The 22,133-nt window shown below is 38.2% G+C and overlaps 1 protein-coding gene across 1 annotated transcript in view; it reads right to left on the bottom strand.

Moving 5' to 3' along the window:
- Positions 1-1,678: 1,678 nt before the first annotated feature.
- Positions 1,679-22,133, bottom strand: part of LOC122159347 (ubiquitin-conjugating enzyme E2 E2) — a 37,708-nt gene continuing 17,253 nt past the window's right edge. The window contains exon 4 of the mRNA XM_042816844.1: positions 1,679-3,029. Coding sequence (XP_042672778.1) covers positions 2,932-3,029 — 98 coding nt within the window. The 3' untranslated portion in view covers positions 1,679-2,931. The remainder of the gene's footprint in view (positions 3,030-22,133) is intronic.

The raw sequence follows: 22,133 nt of genomic DNA on the forward strand, positions 1-22,133 counted from the left end.
GAATAATCTTCATACCCAGCTGCGGGTGTGGACTTCATTTAAAAAAATTAGAAAAACCATGATATGGCATAAAAGATGAAGCAAGAATGAGATAAATTTGTAGAGAACCTGAAAAACAAAAGCTGGATGGAATAATGTGCAGCATTTTGTAGAGGAAAAAAGAAGAAAAGGAGACTATACCAATATATTATTTTTTCAGCAAGGCTCTGGTGGCAGACTGAAATCTGCTCTGGATGGCTCATTTCTCCTCAGCAACAACAGCAAGATTTAAATAATGCTTTTCATTTCCCAGGTTCAGCAGATGAAGAAAAAGAACTACTTGGGAGGCAAACAGAGTAGATTTGCAAATAGAGGAGAATGTTTTATGACCAGACTTACAAACATTTGGCTCCTGAAGATGCCAGAAGACTCTGCATCTGCTTTAATGAATGTGGGTTGATCTCTTCTGATTATTTCTTTGAGATTCCCCGCTGTTCTTAAGGAAGTAGTTTTATATCGTCTATGATAAAGCCAGCATTCAGCTTCACACAATAGCAACTTACCTGAAAGCTGCACAGCTTTTGATAAGTGAGGAAGGTGAGCTGGAGGAGACTTCTGTGAAGCATTCAGTGGTTCCTCTACCGAGGTACCTCAGCTGTTCTTCAGTTACAGCAGCATTAAAGGGGGAATAGGCTCTTCTGTTTACGTCTTCTTTATATTTTGGCAAAACAATAGATGTTAGTAGGAACATTTCTTTTTCAAATGTACCTAGGAAATTACTGCATTCTGTTCAGCTGAGTGTAAATACAGATTGCAGAGCAGCAGACGCTTACAGTAACTCATAAGAGATCTGAAATTGGTCATTAGTTGCTGTCTCGGGGGATAAAGGTTTTTCATGGCGTGAATCTCTTTAGCAAATACGATAACAGCACAAGTAATGTTGTTACTTTCCTGGGAAAGATGCAGTTGTCCTTCTAATCCTTTTGCTCCTTTGTTGTATTTTTACAGCAGAATGTAGAGATACTTTCTGGTAAATTGGATGGTGGAAGCATCTTCCAGGAGAAGCACATACAGCAGTGTTTCCGAAAAGGTGTTCTAGGTCAGAGAAGTCTGTCTTCTGATATTTTTTTCTTCTATTCTTTCAGATCTGTATCTGGGATCTCTTGGCCTCAAAATCTTGCACAGGTCTGTAGGCAGTTGGCTTCTGCAGAAACCAGAAGATTCCCCATTTGTTTTGACCAAATTAGATTGATTATTTTGTCAAGATCCTCATGGTTCTTGAGGCAGTAGTTATCACATACTACCTATGTCAAAATCACTGTTCAGCGTCTCTTCATATAGAAGACAACTCACCTGTAGATTCAAACTGTACGACTCTTCAGCTATGAGCAAATGGCTGAGAGAAATCCAGAACAGCCTGGACATTTCGTGCCTCAGAGTGGTTGCCACAGGGGACCCACGGTGTCACCTTGACTTCTTTCATTTCCAGGAAAGCTGGATTTGAGTTAGCATGTAATGGGACTGGGTCTCCCTGTATCTTTATGTTGTTCCTATTATAATGTATCTTCCTTAAGATAAAATCTTCTTTAAACATAAGAGGAAAAGAGAGAAAGAGAGGGCAGCCAAGGATTGTATGTGGCATCTGTAACATTTAATTATATGAGACAGGGATTTTCCAGGATGCCATTGCAACACAAAGAACATTTAGATATCAGCATCACAGTATATATTTTCTAAATCACAACACCCACGCATTTCCTTAGCCAAGGAGAAGTTTTCCTTCTATGGCTGCATATCTAAAATTAGCCTGAAGGTCAAATCTGAATAGAAATACCCTTGCCTTGAACGTGCTGGGAATGATTGGTGCAGTGGGCTCAATTTTCCCATCGAAAACCTTCATTTATTTTTCAAATAACAGTTGCTTTTACAATTAAAGAGCTAGGAGAAAGGCAAAACGAAGCCTGCTGTATAAAATCATCATCAATATTCTGCTTTCATTGCAAGGCTATTTTTATAGTCAACCATTAAAAAAGTAACAAGATGGATACAGTGAAGCTATAGTACAAAAGATTCAGCAAGAGGCTTCAGAATAGCTGAGCTGAGCGCCGACATGTGAAAGAATGGCCTTAAAATTTAGAAGATGTTTGTATATAAAAGATACGCGCAACAAAGAATTCTAAGTTAAGAAAGATACTGTTAAGAACAAATGAATAGTTTAGGTCTAAAAATAATTGCTTAACCTGCAGTCATATTGTGTGAGGACTGTGCAGTCTACAGTGCACAGACGCGAAAGCACCGTCTTGCAAAAAGTGCATTTATCAGCCACAGTGTTTTATTGAGTGCTTTAATAATACAAGTGTACATCAACTGATCCACAGTCAAAAGTGGCAGGTCCCTAAGAAATTTACAAGCACTTTTCTTTTAAGTAAATCAAAATACATATTAATTTGTTCAATGCAGTAGCCTTTTGTGTGGGAAACAGAAGGCTAGTGATAAACACAGTCTTAGTAATGCACAGTGATTCTTGATTTTAAGCTTTTATACAAAACTTGTTCCCAGTAGCATGCACCCACCATTAAAGACTTCAGTACAAAAAAATAACCCTAAACACTACATTTAAGTAGAAACGAGATATAATTCTGAATTTGTTTGTTTTCCCAAAAAACACATGAAAGAAAAAAAAAACCACACATTAATACAAAGCTTCGTGACAAAGCTCTATACTATTACAGATCCAACATTCTTTGCACTGATAACCAAAATTCCCTGTCTACATTTGAGGGAAACAGCTTTCAAGTTAACAGAACAAAAAAAACCCCAAACAAATAAAAATAAAAACAAAACAAAAAAGAAATGGTTCAAAATTTAATAAAAAATAAGAATGAAGGGAAGGGCTATTGAAGCACTTAGTGAATGTGCTTGCACAGGTCCAGCAAATCCTAGAGGAGGTTCCTATGTGGCGTATCGCTTGGTCCACTGTCTGGCCATTCTGTCATGCTCTGCTCTGTTAGTCATATACTGAGTGGCAATGCTTCCAACCAGGGGGTCAGCTGAAAAGGAAACACAAACCGTGAAATGCTTGTCAGCCTTGGAAGGAAGAAAAGACTGTCCTCAGATACAGATTTATTCTGTCCTCTTAGCTTTAACTGTAAGAACAAGATGTCTACATATTTTATTCTCATTTTGAAAACATGCATGCATACAGGAGGAAAAGAGTAAAAGCACGGGGAGGAGCTAGCGGGGCAATTAGTTGCAAGTTTCTGGTAAACATATGACTTGAATCATTTTCTAAAATTATGCCTCATGAACAAATGTTCCAATCATTATAGTTTGAGCAAAGAGTGAAAAATAGCAAGAATTTCAGATGAGAAAAAGAAGAACACTAGAAGCCATTTATTTATGGTACTAGACTTCCACAAATACCTATATTGCTACCTAAAGGGAGGATGGGCTCCTATTCTTTTAATATTTTTTTTTTTTTTTTTTTTTTTTTTTTCCAATTGTATTTTAAAGAATAAAGAAAGGTCAGAAAGGAGGGCAACAAATACTATTTGAATACTGGCATTCAATTTGTGAGATTTTGTTGAGCATTCATGTGTCCAGAATGCTTCATGATTCTGTCTTCTATAGCTACTTCTGTATTTCCAAAAAAAAAAAAAAAAAAAACAACCAAAAAATACAACCCAGAAAAAGTCTGTTGTCATTAATCTGGATCTACAATTACTTTTTAGTTAATTAAATAAAACCAGCTAGCCCTCTAAGAAAAACAAACCAAGAAAAGACTTTCCCAGAGTAATCAACGTTTTTCTCCTTTCAGTACAGAGATTTTCCTCTTTGGAGGACCCAAACTCTTGGTAGTCCTTGCGAAACAGTAGATTTCCTGTATCACCACACCATGTCAGTTCTGTGGCACTTACGTACGTTTTTTTCCTGACTTAGGCTAGACGCACATGACTTCTTATTGGGGCCAGTTAATAATCAGCTCTGCAGTTGACTGAAGATGGTGCCATTGAACAATATGAATGTCAGCTTCCCCAGTACAGTCGTAACCCGAGTGTTGTGTTTGCACAGCATTATTAACCACCAGGATTCCCAGGGAGAGATGTCAAGCTGTTGGCAAAGTTAATCCCAGGTTTTTGTTTGTTTGTTGATGATAAGAGTTTATGATAGGATAAGTACATTGCTTTAGCCAAATCAATTGAATGACTTGCTGCCAACACAACTGAATATTAGCAGATAACATCTAATGAAAAAATACTTTGCTTTGAATGTACACTTTCAGGGAGAGCCCATGATTTGAATACTAAGTTTGCATCTCCTGAATCAGTAAGGCAAGTTACCACTGCAGCTGTGGCATATTAAGACCCCATAGTCTCAGTCCTGCAAGCACTTAATGCATACATTTAACTTCCATATCTTAATATATCCGGAGGAGGTCACCGAGGCCCAGACTTTGCTATTTTTACATGCATGAGTGTCAGAGAGGTACAGCTGAGCTAAGACCCATTTAAAAATTTTCAGAATAGAAAGTATATCACCTTTGGCTCCACAGCCAAGGAGGAGAATCACATGGGATTACTGGAAGGATTTTGTTCACAACAAATAGGATTCTGACAGTCTCCTAGTGCTTAAGTTGCAAAGTGCAAAGTTGTTCGTGGTTGTAATGAGTTTTGAGACAAACTGTAGGGTAAATAAGCAACTTGGGTAATGGGGAAGCGGCAAATGTCTCTTAGCAAAAATTCAGGGAGTAGTCTGAGGGAACCAGTTACGGTTGCTCAAGGCTGAATCTGGCAGCATTGGTCCAAGAAACACTTCCATGCAACTATGGAGAAAGAAAGAGTAATGGTGGAGCTCAAAGGGAATCATTGAGCAAAATTTGATGAATGTGTTGGTTTTAACGCTGTTAGGAAAGGTGGGCTTTGACCTCTGAGGCAGCTGCTGGTGACTGCTCGGAAGAATATCATGATATTGTCATCTGGATCATGGTAAGTGCTTAGTGAGGTTTAGAATCATAGAATGGCTTGGTTGGAAGAGACTTCAAAGATCATCTAGTTCCAGCCCCCTACCACGGGCAGAATTGCCACTCACCACCTCAGAATTCCATCCAGCCTGGCCTTAAAAGCCTCCAGAGATGAGGCATACACAGCTTCTCTGCACAGCCTGTGCTAGCACTTCACAGTTACTTGAGTAAAAAAATTTCTTCCATTTACTGCATATTTAAATGGCTGCAGCTAAGATCTTCTCAAAACTTGATGTTGGTGCATTGAAAAGCAGCATAGTGTAATATAGATTTACTCAGTTCAAATCTGAAAATGTTTTTACATGCAGAATGAATGTTTACATGGAAGTGTCTTAGATGAGAGCTGAAAAGTCAATTTCCATGATAACTGAAAGGGTACTGAGTATTACATAATCATCCCCAGCCTTAGATTACTTATGTGGGTTTCTATCTATATTTCTTTTTGGGCATAAGAATACATTTCAGTAACATATCTGGAAGGTTTTGAAAGGTGTAGGGTCCTTCCCTCACCTCCTCCCAGACATCAGAAGGGTGGCCAATTTCTTTTGAGGTAGATGAACAGTAACCTAGTAATTGCTAGTTTGAGATACCAAGCTGAAAGATCAGGATAGCTCTCTCCAGGGAAGATCCTATGTTACATCTCTGTAACTCTGAGAGTGCCGAGTTGTGCTGTCATTACATGTAGTTATTTATAAGGACTTCAATAAGAACTCTTCAACAGATGTTAGAAGAGCTAGTTTATTTTAGCAGCTCCTGTAAAGCCACAAAACTGGCATAACTGCTTTGTTTGGGAAGTTGGGACAACTAGTGAGGAGGAAACTTTTCACCTTAGATCAGTCACCGTGTTAGTATCACACTGACCATGCAGCATGCTGCATTTGCATCGGCGGACATACAGATGGCACATGAATTCCAGATATGCAAATGGTCCTTTCCTACTTCTGCATGAAGCTGTGCACCTTCAGGCTCAAGCCACATTGTCCTGCTGGAGGCAGCATCTGTATGGCAGGCCCAGGAAGACAGACACTTCTGGTAACACTCAATGAGTCATGAGTTGGCGTCTTTACAGAGCTCATGGGGACAGGCCATAAAATTGAGATTATCAGACAAACCGAATTAAAATAATTTCAAATACTTCATCCTCAACGTGCATGGGCTGTGAGCATAATGTTCAAAAATACTTGAAAAGAGAAACTCAAGAACTGTCCCCTCAGAGTAGCAAACGGCTGAGTACAAGCCAGTTCTTAGCTGGGCTGCAGAGAACAAGGAATATAGTAAAAATACCCATCAGTACAACAAAACACATATTTATAAAACAACCACTGCATAAATAATTGAAAAAGGAATACTCAGGATTCTTAGAACTGCTTTCCCCATGTTTCTCATTACTATAAAACTGTTTCTTGTTTACCATTTGTATATATCTGTTTTTTTTTCCTCAATGTTAGGAATTTGTTTCTGTAATTAGTAAACCGCTCTAGCTTTTTTTTTTTCCTGGAAGTAGTGCGATTCATCAGTGAACCAGTGGCCATTTCAGAAGTCCACTCCAAGTGGAGCTTTGTCCAAACATCCATGAAAAACAGAGCTCAGAATATAAAGCTACACCAGAAATACATTATCAGAATGACCTAATGAAATTAACAAAAATAAAGCCACAATAGATTAGTAACAGTAACAGCACAGACTACCTTTCAAATATACAGAAATTAAGACAAAACTTTGTCACAGAGAATGCCAACAAACACAATCTCTGGCAATACCATTCTCACAAGCCTGGGCCCTTACAGAAATGAACTCAATCAAACTATGGGCAACAGCTAGCATGGCAGGATGCTCATACACTGGGATCTCTCAGGTTACCAGATGCACCATGCCTGGCATGAGAGCAGCTGTGTCTTTGGTGTGATACCCTGTCCTGTGGCCAGAGACACACCAGCCCTCAGGGTGCCAGAGATTTGGGAAGCTAGAATAACAAAGAAGGACCCTGCGCTGCACTTAGTGTAGAAAGCTGGGTGAGCTGGAGTTCCTGCCTCACTTAAATGTTGGATATGCTGCTCTGTAATGACTTGTGATCTTCTTTTGCAGCCACTTAATATGACTGTATAAGGAAGAACATTTGTGTCTCATATCTGTTGTAAAGCTAATCAAATTTACAGCCCAATTCTGGGGAGTTAATGCTATTGGGGATTTGGATGAGCTGAGGTTTGGTCATTACAAAATTTCAGCTGTGTTTAATGCTAGTTATACTGCTTTATCATTCAGAAGACAGACTATAATTCTTCTTTAAAACTACTTTCCTCCAAAATAAATGAAAATATATTGCTATACTGTATTTTTCCCTGCTTGTATTTTTACAGCTATTTCTATGTCAGCAAATAGCAATTTCAGAGCAGAATTCATCTCTTGGGCTTTTCAATGCTCTTTTAAAAATACAGAGAACATACTCTAGTGAAATAAAAGAAAAAATGAGATGGTGTATTTAACAGCTTGATTTCAGTGTCTCTTCTCCATCAGCCACACAATATGCAAAGAAATTCCAATCGTTAGTGCCAGCATGGTTAAAGAGACACACATTTAGACTTAAAATGTACATTATGGATGTTTGTATGCATTATGTATATTTACAAGCTCCTACAAAATAGAATAATATTTCAATTACAGTATTTTACAGTTTTAATAGACAACAGCTGATGGAGTCAGTTATTACACCATCTTAAATGAGTTCTCAGAAAGATTTCTCGGTCACATTAAAAACTATAAACCACAAACAAAACCAAATCTCAGTTTCTTCAGCCAAATATTTACAATATGTATGTATGTATTTTTGTCCAGGTACAGTTTCAGTTCTGTATCACAGGGAATTTTGATGAACTGGCCTCCAGCTGATGGAGCAGAATTAATCTGGAGGAATTTCCAAAGGTCAGGTGTAACTTGAAAGGTCTTTGTATTCTGACTATATAGTACTCCTTTAACATAGCTGAGACACTCTGTGAAACTACTTGCACTGAAACATCAGTCACCAAAAATGAAATCTGCTTACCTTTCTTTGAGCCAGCTGTGTGAAATTCAGAACAAAAAATTGCTTGTTTTGTTTAAGCTACTTGGACTTCTGTTACATGTTTAGAAGAATTTTGACTTAAGGAACCCGGATTGCTTTTCTTAGAGCTGCCTCTTTTCACAAGTATTTTGTTGTCTTGCTTTTTGAACAAACAAAAATTGGGAATGCTTGTCTTTTTGAAGCCTTTTAAGGAAAAAAAAAAAAAAAAAAAATCAGGTGCTCTCTATGTCACCTACAGTATAGCTGCCTTGGAATCATCTTTGTACAGCAAGATATGTAGAATTGGCTACATGGAAATGAAAGTAAGTTCATGTTTTCAATAACTAAGCAGTTTGTTTGGTAATTTCAGTGCCAATAGCAGTGCAGAACCAACCTTCAAAAAAAAAAAAAAAAAATAGGTCCCAAAAGCCAAACTAAAAAAATAAAACAAAATTAAGATTGGGAGAGAAAAAAAAGAAAAAAAAAGAAAAAAAAAAAAAGAACCTAATAGTCCTTTGAAACACAAGAACACAAGTTTTCTAAACAACAAACGCTGATGTTTGATGCACACCAGAATAAACTTAATCAAAAATATATATTTTACCTTTAATTATATTCTCATATTGTTTTCAGTGGCATCCAGTCATAGGAAGACTAGCCAGTGAAAACTGAAGACAAAAGAGGCATGATGTGTGCTGTACCAAGTATGTCATAGAACAATTTAAAAACCCAAGAGGAAGGGAAGAAGAGATGAATTGTTTGTGAGTAATTTTTATTCACTGTGTCACTTTGCCTTAGGAGGTTTCCATAGTTTGCCACATGTCATCTCTTTTAAACTTAATCAACTCCTAGAAGAACATGTCAAGGATGCTGTGTGTCTTGATGTGGAAAACGAGGTACGTGAAATGCATCATAGGATCCTTCAGTGATCTTACAGCAGCAGTGCTACTCCCTGTCTTGCTATCATTAATAATAATAGACTAAGTAATTCTTTGGAGGAACAGGCAGGTGAAGTGGAACACTGAATTACTCCACTAACCTTTCACCTTCAAAAAGAGTGCTCAAAAACCATAGGACAAGTGAAAATGAGTACAGCATGGCACTAATCCCCGTTTGTGTGGCAATAAAACTGGCCTCACAGTTGGAAGTCTGATCAACACACGCTTATAGACTGGAACAACAGACTGATTCAAGGCAGAACAAAGAGCAGTAGCAGGGCTCTGGATTGCCTTACACACCCTACAAGCAGAAGTACGATTTATTCCTGACTTTCATGAAATCATAGTCCCAACTATCCATTGATAATGTATTTATCCATCTACAAGGCTCTTTGAAAATTGTATAGAAGAATGATGAAGTGATCAGTAAACACTGAAAAAAAAAAACAAAACAAAACAAAAAAAAACAAAAAACCAAAAAAACAAAAGGAGTTGTTCCAGCAAAGAAAAATGTAATCCTTGGAAGAGAAAAGGAACAAATTCAAGAAAAATCTGATGTTCACTAGGAATTAACATTTTAGCAGTTATGATTTTTAGCAGAAATCATATGATACAGAGTATAATGAATTCTGCTTCTTGTTTCAGGAGTTGTGCAGATTAGACTGGTCACATCTCAACAGAAAAGTCCTAATACGTATAGGCTACATGAGCACGTTAAACTATTAAAACATACCTTCTGGAATTGCCTTACAGCTCATGTACCTCATTAGGCTGCCAACTATGGTTGATATAGCTTAGTGAGGTAGACAACTGTATGACCTTCAAGGGTTCCTCCCACCAGAGAAAAATAATGAGAGATGCAGTAAGATGCCTGTGACATAATCTTCTCAGAAATAAGGTGATCCTACGTGTTGGAGTCAGAAGAAATAAAGACTGACTTGGTTGCGTCACTTCTCATTTTCAGTTAAAACCCAGGACTGTCTTTCCAGGTGAAGATGGGGAATAAGGGAGTAAAGCACAGATACATAAGAACTTGAGACACAGTCTCACCAGATACCAACATTTACACTAACAACATCCATGTTTAGAGAACTAATAGAAAACTGGGCTATATACAGTAGCTTAGAGACTGTGTAACTTTAAAGTTTACATTTGCCAGAAGTTTTTGACCCTACATAGCCATGTCACTCTAGTGGTTGCTGTGCTAACACAGGGCTAAAGGAGACTTATAATTTTGTTCCAAGCTTCATAAGTTGCAATCACCAGTACATACTCAGTCCTTGATTACCTCTCTAACTATACACATAAAGATTTCCCCTGAGAAAACAAAAATCAGAGTAGGTGTAGGAGGAGAAAGGGAAAAAATAAAACAGGAAGATCTTGAGGTCCTAGTCCATTGGATAGCCAAGATATGTGTCTGGACAGGCGTAGCACTATAATATGATAGAAAGTAGAGTGATAATAGTGGGGCAGGAAAGTCTTCGGCTGCAGCAAACAAAGACAAACCCAAATACAGCTGCTATAGACACAGAAACAAAGGGAAGAAAAAAAACAACGACAAAATAAAAAAAAACCAACCAAAAAAAAACCAACAACCAAAAACACCAACCAACCAACCAACCAATTTACCTCTAGAAGACCTCAGGTAGGTACAAACCTCCAGCAAGATATTACCTCCACTGCCAACCCTTAAATGAGGTCTGGGAAGGGGTAGATCCTGGCTCCTCCCCTTCCAGCCACTCAGATGCATAGCATGCACCTGAGCTCCCCTGGGTTGGCCCTGCCTTCCCACCACATGCTCAATCAGTGATTCAAGCTGTGACTTAGCATTTCTGCTAAAGCCGAGAAACCAGGAAGCTAACTGTCACACTGCTTGCAAGATGTGAAATGCTGGAGTGTTCCATAGTCTTCACGGTTTGCAAGTTGTTATGATGACTCTAAGAAAGCCAAGCGGTCTTACAGCAGTGCTTTAATGTCTCACCCATGAAACTAAGTAATGCTTCCCTGTCACACCACATATTTAGAATAAATACTAAAAATTGGAAGCTATTGGATGATGTGGTAAATGTGACTGTATTGATCTGTCATAAAAAAACTGTAAGATATGACTTGAGCTCTGTAGAATTGTGTCAACGGTTTACAGGCTGGTTCGGCCCAGTTCCGTCAGAAACACATCTGACTTCGTAGTTCCTATAGTGTCTGGAGAAGTTGTCAGACAAATATTAAGGCATATATGACTCAATTCCAATGTCCAAACTGATATCTGGAGGAAAATGTTACCTGCCTTCAAAAATAAAAGAGCTCTGATATCCATTTCAGCAAAATGTTACCTATCTCCAAAAATAAAAGAGCTCTGCAAATCCAGTTCAGCAAACATTCACTTACTAAAACATTTTGGATGCAAGGAAGGAGAAATTCATCCCTCTCTAGACTTGCATTTGATTGTTGTCAGGCTACCTACCACAGATCTGTGTGAAATATGAGGCTGCTTCAGAAAAAGACGTTTCAGAAATAAGGAGTATTATCTGGCCCGATTTTACTAACATGACTCTTAAAGGGAAGCATTGGCAGTGATTCATCTCTGGATCTTGCCAAGGGAAATCATTCTTGTCTAAAGAGTAAAGGGTTTTTTTTCTGTCTGCTGTTTTTAGCAGGGTTTCTATAAACTTCAGTGGCTGACTGTGAGTTAGCTGAGGCAATCATGGATCAACGAGGCACAGTGTACTGATCTTGAAGAGCTGTCTTTAATTAGGAAAGAACATGCACCTATTAGAAATGCCAGCATGCTGGAACAATTAAAGTTCTGAAATAACACACTTTGCTTTGATGCTTGAATGCATCTCAAAATTAAAGCATGGATACATTAGCAAAGTATCTGTTCATAACAATGAATTCAATAGAGAAACAGTGGTTGTTATTAGTAAAAAAATTAATAAAAAAAGTTTAGTAACTAAGAACTTGATGTGGAAGACACTGCATGGTACATGGCTTGATAAAAATTTCAGAAAACATGACAATATGCATTCATCCCATGGAAGATTGCTGCGTGTAAGGAAATGACAGCACTCTGATCTCAAAATGCTGTCTAGCAAAGTGCTAATATTCATAATGTAACTGGTATGCATCCATAGTTTGATAACTATATTTTCAGAAAAATACTGAGGATGTTTTTTTTTGTTACAAGATTTACTGAGGAAGGAATACATATTTTATATAAATTCTGGTATGCTTAGAATTTATATGTTTTAAAGAAAAAAGAAGCAGTTTTCTTCCGGATTTCTGTCATTTCACTTCCAACTAATTAACAGCTCTTAGCAAAGGGGTGACCTATGGCCCTTAAACACCCCAAACAAACATTTTAATGCCAAAGCAATTGTGTGTGGATGCATTTCCCATCACCATGCTTCGTATAGTGTTAGACATCCTATCACAGGTACCAAGTGTAGATTACTAAGCAAGAGAACAATTTAGTCCAATGGGATCCACCAACTGTGTGGATTCCCAGGTGACAGGGAGGAGAGGGAGTGTTATTGCATAGGCACTGCACTGTCTGGTCTTCTGCTGGCATTTTGATGCTGAGAGGAACACACACCTCACAGGCATCTTCATTTTCAGGAGAAGGGTTTGAACATAAGCAGCACCAAAATCTTCAATTTTGACAGACACCAGGATCATTTTAGGTCAGATGCACCTGAATCCCACTCTTGAATCTATGCCTTTGTTCCTTTACTGCAATTAATCTGTGGAGTAACTAGAAAAGCCTACGTATGTTATGAATGCTGCTTATTTTGGTATAATCTGATTTTATTCTCCTAATCCGTTTAGGTTATGGTATTAATTTGACTTATTTAAATCTAAAAGTGTTATTAGGAATCCCACACAGAATGTCAAAGGAATAAAAGGCTTTTATTTACTAAAAGGTGGCTTGGTGAAGAATTTTGTGCTTATCAAGGCCAATAGGACTCCCTTGTCATAGTTCAGAGCCAGAAATCCCTTGGCAAGTTGAACATCTCTTGGAACAGGAATAGGAACTTCTGTGTGCTTTGCATTAGCACACCTCTCACTGTTATCCAATAACTCAAAACATTCTGGCCTCTCTTTTCCCTCTCTTTTTATGTTGTCTATGCTTCCCATTCTGCAAAGGAACATGAGAAAGGAGGTTGCAGGCTATATCTGACTCATAGCATCTGAGTTTATATCTGCACCAAGAGGCACTGGAAGGAAAATGCTTGGAAAGCAGTGTGTTTAGGAGCTCTGTCAGTATGGCCCAGCTGAAGCTTTTGATGGGGCAGATTTTCTGAGGCTTTTCTGGACTACAGACATGGATAATTTGAACCAGGTTGTGTGATGGCAAGCTGGGATGTTCAGCATCTAAGGACGATGCTGTACCAATGCACAATGTCTCATTAAAGCATGTAAGGCAAGGTGCCATACTGCATACTTGCACAGGCATACCTGCATAATTGCACAGAGCAATGTTTCCAGACGCTGATCAGTGACATGACACAGGGTGTTGCAAAATGGGAGCAGGGTGCTAGCTCTGGCAATGACCATGGAATCAGCAGGTGAGTGCGAAAATAACCCCATTTTAGTAACCAAATGGACTATCCATTTCTAAATTAACTTCTGAACATGAATATAATTAGCTTAATTACAAACAAGTTCTAATGGGATTAGAGTGAAAAACAGGTTAAACAAAATAATTAGCATCCATCATGTAGGCAGGTTTTTAGCTCCTGGATAAGTTGCAATGAAGTTATATGGCAACCCTGGATGAAGATGGAATTTGACATTTACAGTGACAATTCTATATTTAGAAATAGATTAAATAACTTTCTTTGGATGCTCTCCTGTGTGAGGGATCACACTGATTCCATTGTTGTGCCTGGCTCAATGATATTCCATTTGCCAAGGAATTTCAGGCATTGACTGTTATTCAGGAAAAAAATGTACAAGTTAGAGTCCCATGGAAGATAATGAGGCCATTCCTTCTGCTAGTATAATATTGTGTCTTACAGTTATTTCTACTACTTTGACACTTTATCTAATCTGCATTATAAAGACTGTGTGATGAAGAGAACCTTGAGAATTTTTAAAAATCGAATTCATCTTTAAGTTGCAAAATGTTTCAATCCATAGCAGGGCTGTTTTTCTGAGTCTTGTTCAGATGGAACATCATGCAGACAGTTTACAGATCAGAGCTCTACTTCTGTATCTCCAATACGAACATGAAATCTTATAGTACGATCCACCCTTAAAATAGGGACAGGCAAAACATACACTTTACTACTTAAGAAATAATCTCCTACTCCCATTCGTTCACCCAAACTTAATTTGCTACGGAAAAAAAGGGATTCTGAAACACACACAGCACATAATTTGTCCTATTTGTTGCCTTTGATGGATCTGCAAAACAGTAAAAACTCAACAACTGTATCCTTCTCCCCAATGAATAATACAGAAAATTAACCATGCAAAATAATAATAAAAAAGATATATCTTGCAATAGTGTAAATCATCTCGCAGGCAGAATCTGAACAACTCATGAATACTAATTTCTAAAATCTTACTCAAGAAAGTGAGAGGCTAAATGATTTATCAGCTAACATATTTATAACCAGGATTAACTTTTTTTCTTTTCAGGACTGATTTTTACATTGTTGTGAAACTGTAGAGAGCCAAATGTAGCAGGCTTCTTTTAAGGAACTTAAGGAATGTGGAACAGTGTGATTTCTATGGTGAAGCAAGAATAATTGTATTTTAAGTACAAAATGAAGCAGTTTAAAAATAGTTGTGTGAATCAGTGTCCTGAAGGTGCTTCACAGGCAATTAGAAATCTACAGTAATACATTTCTCTCTGGTTTAGCTTTCATGTAAGAAAAGGTACAAAGGAGAAAAACCAAACCAACCAACCGAAACCAAAAAATCTTCAACACTTAGTAGAACTGAACCTAGTCCAATTAAAAAGTCTGGGGTAAAATATTCAGCAGGAATGATGCCAGTTTATTCCAGCTGAGATTTCAGCTGTTTGTACTAATTGGAATAGTGGATATTAGATAAAATTATTGTGAGATTATAGAATAAACTGTAGAAATACAGATAAGATGTGATGACTGAAGTTGTTTAATTTTTAGTGTTAATTATTTTTCCCTTAAGTATATACAGACCTATTAGTGAGAAAATACATCCATTAAGGAAACAAGAATAATTTTTATCAGAAACAGAACTGTCTAAGCCCAGAAGTGCTGTATCTACTTCATTCTAAAGACTGTGGTGTAATTAAGGACATCCACATTGGCTAGACAAAACCTGCATGAAACAATGAAAATAGGCATAACAAGTATTTTGTGTTTTATATATTTGAAGCAATTAACTGCTTTATTTCAACATTAGAAGTTGTAAAGCATTTAACATTGATGACTTCTTTTGGTCTTGATTCACACAAAAATTTAGTATGCATATGCATTAAATCACCTGTCTTTTCGCTAAGGCAACGGCCTTAGAAAATCCCTACTGGCATTATCTTAAGCTACAAATGTTTACTGGAGGCAAAATGAATTGTAGCCTTTTGTATTTGTACCATTTATCACTTGTGCATTTTCACAAGGGCTTTAAATTTTGAGATATCTAAGGTCCCTTTACATTTATTTCTCGATACAGATATACAAAGCCTCTTCACTTGTTTTGGGTTTTAGTCCATCTCTGATTTAATCAAATGCCATCAAAGTTTGGGCATTATTATGTCTGAAGTTCAATTCCTCTCACTTTGCCTTAAATGAAAAAAACACCAATCATCAACAATAGTAGTAGGAAATGTATTGAAAGGGAAAAGAAATAATTAGCAGCATTGTCAGACCTTTCCCATTTAAGGAATGATTAAAATCTAAGCTTAATCTATTCTGAAAAAAAAAAAAAAAGGAAAAAAAAAAAAGAAAAAAAGATGTGACAGGTCATTTTATAAAGGAGATTTAAAAAAAGAAGTGGTCTTGCTGATCTTTTCCAAAGTAAGAAAAGAGCATAAATAACAGATTTAGAGAAAGTTAAAACGAACTAGATGCTTCATACACCAAACAGTTAAAGATATACAAGAATACAGTGTAGGAATACTAGAAGATAATTTAGCAATTTAAAAAAGAATTAGATAGCACACTGGTCATGGCACCATCTAAGTTACCACTGCAGAAGCTATTACTGCTCATGCTTCAACACACAGTCTGACCATTAGCTGTGGTTAGGAGGGAATTTCCTCTCAAGTATTACTGTGTGAATAAAGTACTTTGAGGGAATTTTTCACTTTTCACTGAGCTGCTGAGCAACGAGCAGTTGCAGGTGACATATCAGACTGAATGGAGCATGATTGTTTTTCTGCTGGAGAATGACTGTACCATCATTCTTCGTAGAGTTACAGATACATCAGATAAAAAAAGGACAGGGTAAGAGCATGTGTGATAGCTACCTGGAGCTATCATTAATGAACGCATTATACTTCAGACACCACAAAATCCAGATTGCATGTTTTATTTTTAAAAAGGAAGTTTTGCCATCTACTTTCTAAAATACACAAATCCACCAATATTCTTATGCAGATAACACTAGAAACTTTGCAGAGAAAATAGATATTTTAACAGATCACAGGCTTCTGAAACCATTATGGTGTGTGAAAATATTTCCTAGAAATCTTTATTCTATAGTTGTGTTAATCTTTTTAATGATGTCTTATGAGCTTTGAACGGTGTAAATCTCAACACATGAAATGCCTTTATGCTCCTGAACAACACTCTTCTACCTACAAGGTGTTGTCAGTGTGTAACTGAAAAAAGCAAAGATTCAGGCCAAAATAAATAGTAATCCTGATCCAAGCAACCTCTCCCTGCACACATCATTAGAAAATATTAAGATCCAAGAAGATACTAAATCCAAGATACTACAAGGGCTGCTCTAAAAGTAATGCTTCCCATTTTAATGCCTCCACATTAGAGGTAGATGGTGGTATGGCAGTAGATGCTGAACCTTCCCACCAATATTCCATTACATGTGGTTACTGTGAAACAGTTGGCAGCAGAGGGACAGTCTGACAGAATGGCATCTGACACGGAAGCGCAGATGAAGCATATGAAGTGTGTGATCAAATTCCTCCATGCAGAAAAAAATGGCGCCCAATGACATTCATTGATGCTTGCTGAATGTTTATGGAGACCAAAGAGTGGATGCGAGCACAGTGAGGCGGTGGGTGGTGCATTTCAGCAGCAGTGACAGTGATGTGAAAGACAAGCTATGTTCCAGACAGTCATGAACAGCCGTCACACTGCAAAATGAACAGCATCTCAATCAGTTTATCTGCATGAATTTGAGGACCACAAGAAAGGAACCTTATACGGAGGTGAATATTGGCTTCAGTGAATTGGAAATGATGGTGATGATATTGGAATATCACAAAATTTGTGCCAGGTGGGTTCCATGAATGTTCACACAGGAATAGAATGAACACCGTAAGCAAGTATGTCAGGACCTATTAAACCAACACGAGGCTGAAGGTGACAGTTTCCTGGACAGTATCTTTACCAGTAATCAGACATGGTGCCACCATCATGAGCCAGACACAAAACAACAGACAACATATGCATTCTCCATCGAAGAAAAAGTTTGAGATGCAGCCCCAAGAGGGTAGAGTGATGTGCACTGTCTTTTGGGAAAGGACAGGGGTAATCTCTCTGGATTTCCTGGAACCCAAACAAACTATGAATTCTGACCGCTGCATCTCAGTTCTGACTGAGCTGAAGGCTTGAACTTCCAGAGTCAGACCATAGAAGATGGCAACCTTTCTCTTGCAACATGATAATGTTAGGGCCCAGTTTGAAGACTATGGAGCACATTGCCAATCTTGGCTGGACTGTCCTACCACACCCACTGTATAGTCTGGATTTGGAGCCTTCTGACTTCCATCTGTGTGGGCCAATGAAACCTCCACTGGTACAGATTTTTACCAGTGTGGCATGCAGGCTCTTGTTCATTGCTGGCAAAAATACATAGCTAATGGTAGTGGCTATGCTGAAATGTAGTGTTTGATAGCTGAGCTCTATCAAGTAGTGTTATTGAGATCTTTGTATCTGTTGTAGTTTCTACAGAAATAAATTGAAGTTACTTTTGGAGCACCCACATATTTTCCTGAGAACTACTGCTGTTACAATAATCCCCACAGTCATGAACTGATGCTGAGGGGACTTAGTTCACCAATAAGAACACAATATTGTTAAAGGCATTCAGGGCCAGGTTGGATGGGGCCCTGGGCAATCTGATCTAGTACTTAATCTAGTGCTCAGCAACCCTGCCTGTGGCAGGGGGGTTGGAACTTGATCCCAGGGGTTCCTTCCAACCCAAAACATTCTATGATTCTATGAGTATCTCAAAACATTTTTTATCAGCTTTTATGGCAAAGCAAATTAATTCTCTTTCAATGCTTACCTATGAATAATTCTCATAATGTGCTCCTGCGTTCCTTGCATTTGCTTAAGTTTCATTTTATGTTTATATGTATATGTTTAACAGATTATAGGTGTACATGTCTGCAAATCTATAAAGATCAACTGTGGAAAAAGTCTGTTGTTTCCTGATGGTGCAGAGAGTCCTGGTGGGTCTCTGACATGCGTAAATCCCCCAGGGAGTACTGATAAACCTGCTGCTTGTCTGCCTGCATCTAAATGTCTATGACATATTGGTGTTGTGTTCCCAGATCATAATAGGATAAGCTGCACACAATTCAAACCGTAGGTAGTAATTGGTATAGTATACATACTACAGTATGGTACAGATGGCATACAGTATTTTTAAAGGGAGTGGAAAGAGAAACCAATGATCAACTATCTTGGATTTGTAAGTATCAGCTCTAGAATATATGATATAATCAGTCCACAAATGTACATATTACTTCAACAACTACATAGCAGTTTCTGGAGAAAAAGTATGGGAACATGAAGTATTTAAAGATTAATAGGTACTTTGAGGCAAAAAGAACTTTGATGCAACGGGTGGGATAGCTTTGCTCATGTGAATGGAATTGATGCTGATGAGTTTTACCTAAGGCAATCCTGTTTCGAGTGTTGTCATACTGCAGTCACAGAGAGCAAAACTAAAATGATCAGTTCTGTGCTATATTTTCTTTCCACGATACTTAGGATAACTTATTATGGCCTCTATGTATGTCATGCACATATCCACTCTGCTTACAGTCCAGTGACACTGATACAGCAGAGTGACCAAATGCTACCTTTGTATTTTTTAAGAAAAAGCCTCAGGAGTGAGCTAATATAATTCAGAGATGTCCCAAGATAGAGAGTTCTAAGAGAGACAGAAAGCTCACATTGAAACTTAAAATCTAATAAAAACTTCACTCTGTGAATTGTTTCCTAACTGCCCTTTTATCACCTCTCATTTGTTGCCACGTTTGACTGACAAGGAATAGATTTTTTTCTGCTCAAGATACAAAGAGAGTATTTTTCCACTGTGCTGAAACAGCCTAGAAATCACCCCATTTCCTGATAGTATATAAACTCTGAAGAAAAGGGAAAAATAGCTCCGGGCTGAGGAATATAAATAATCTCAGACAACAGAACAATTTTATTGTTTACATGGCCCTGTGCTGCTTACAAAGGGGTATAAGGCAAAACAAGACTACTTTGTTGTAAATCCGATGGCACTATTCTATGGCAGCACAGCTGGTAGCCTGCGAGTAACAGAGGAGAATCAAAGCATCAGGGTTTAACCAGCCTCATAAAATTGAGCAAATCAAATATTATTTTGCCAATTTCTAAGTATTTCACTCATTTCCTGGAATACTTACCACATTTGACATATGTACTCTAACATGTTCTTGGTTACAGCAGGATTTTCCTATTTTTTATACATTTTGACAAAGGTGCTCTAAAAGGAAATGTTGCTCTATCACGGAGCAATACTAAATATATTTGAGCACAGGAAAGACTAGAAGTGCTTTTGATAAACTGAACAGAGCTGCTAAGCTGCTAATTGGGAAGGAGAAAAAAAACAGATTTGATTGTTAAGTAGTTTTTTTGATAGTACCAAAATGTGCAGATTATGGCTTTAAGGGAAAAAATTACTTGAATGAGGAAAATGAGAAGTGGCTCATTCCTTGAACTTACTGTCATCCAGAATTTCTAAATTCACTTCACAACTTGGGGTGAGGGATTGGAAGGAATGATAATTGGAAAGTCTAAAAAATTGCAGAAGGAACATCTGACGAGAACCAGCACTGACAGAAAGCAGCCTCTGCTATGGGGGAGCACCAGATGAGGACAAACACCATACTTGCTTCCTAAAAGGCCCAAATATAGAGAAGCAGAGTAAAAAACACTACTTCGAGCCTGCCAAGCAGCGAGGGGCACGGACCTGTTCCTCATTACCCAGGGCTGGGTAGCTATTTTAAAGCTAGAACATGGAAGCCAAACTGCAGATCTGTGACCACAAGGCAGCCAAATCCTTGCTCAGAGCCAAACACTCCAGCATGGAACAGATTTTATTTTTACAGCTACGTTACATTTTCCTTTATTAAGCTGACTTAGATTTATTTTTAAACTTTTTTTTTTTTTTTGGGGGGGGGGGAAGGCAACTGCTTTCACATCTCAGTAACTCTGAAAATAGATCTTTTTGTTGGTACAGTAGACATCTAGTAGACTATTAAAATGTGTGGTGGTATGGCTGGAGCTTATAGGCTGAATAAAGGAGCTATTCCTGTGGAATCTAAAGCACTGATAGACGCTCACTTTATAATCAGCCACAGCAGCTCAGGATGTTACTGCCTCTGCACCAGGGGTGATCACTCCGAAGTGGCATCAGGAGAATGGAGCATATCCATGGGTGTCACACTGAAGGCTGGCAGTCAAGCCCAAGGTCACAATGGATGAGTTTTCCTGAGAGGTTTCAAATGAAACCACTTGGCCAGTGCAGGGAATTTCTTAGCAGGCTGGCTGTGATCTGCAAGTGCTTACCTGCCACATACCAGTGCCAAATGGTAGTGATGGAGGAATGAGGCTTAATTTTCCCAATCAATACAACAAATTCACGATATAAGCACTCAAGCAGCTTTCCAAACAGTGACTCCTCATGCACTATGTGTGGACCCATGCCCCATGACCCCTGCCAGGCATCAGTTATGCATCCCGACTGGAGACCCTGTGGCAGAGAGGTCTGGGGGGACTGCTGAAGACAAACCCACCAGGGATGGTGCAGCAGCACTACAGCATGTTGACAGGATCTCCCTCAAAGTGCATGCTGGTGGCTGAGTGGGAGGAAGGCTGGGAAAGCAGGTCAGCATGCTAATCGAGCTGTCTTCTTGCACCGTCTGACTGAACTCTCCCCACCTATTCCTATTTTACAAAGGTCCTGGAAACAGCAGCAATTCCAGCATCTTTGTAGCAGGGCAAATACCATTCAAGCTTTTAGAGCTTTTATTGCTTATGTTGAAAAGTCACTCTCCAAAGTGCTGTTTCTCATCCTACTGAGGATCAAAGATATGCATTAAATTACACTATTGAATCCTTTTCTGCAAAGGACGACAGAACTGGGATTTCATACTCTCAGCAGTAAGAACACAGAGCCTTGCAAACCAAAGGAAAACAACAAAGAAAAAAAAGAAAAAATATATTGAGAGAACTACCTCCCATTGCTAGTTCCAGCATTTTCATGGCTGGTAAGGGTGCTAATATTTTTAGTAGAAGATATTTAAGCAACCTAAATCATGCCAAATCACACGGACAGTTAATGATTGCAATAGAAAAGCAAAAATAATGTTATCTGCAACTGCCAACTATACCAATCCTGTGATGAAAACAATGAAGTTTGTGAGAAATACAAAGGCAAAACATAAGGATGACTCATACAAAGAAAGCTTGAAAGCATGTCTCACATCCCTAGGTGAAATGAGTAAGGATCCCCTAACTCTAGGATGTTGCTTGACTCTGCTCATCTAAGCTTAGATAAATGTAAGACATTGCATGGTCATGTTACTCAGTGTGGGTCAACAACGTATGAAACCATCCACTAAAGCCTTGACTCATGGCAATACTTGTAAAAATCAGCAGGCATATGTCTAATGGAGGTATTATATTTGAGTACCACAACATGCATTGAAAAGCCTTTTAACATC

This window comes from Centrocercus urophasianus, unplaced genomic scaffold (genome assembly GCF_019232065.1).
Source record: "Centrocercus urophasianus isolate 14NV4802_14NV808 unplaced genomic scaffold, USGS_Curo_1.0 seq_16, whole genome shotgun sequence".
NCBI lineage: Eukaryota > Metazoa > Chordata > Aves > Galliformes > Phasianidae > Centrocercus > Centrocercus urophasianus.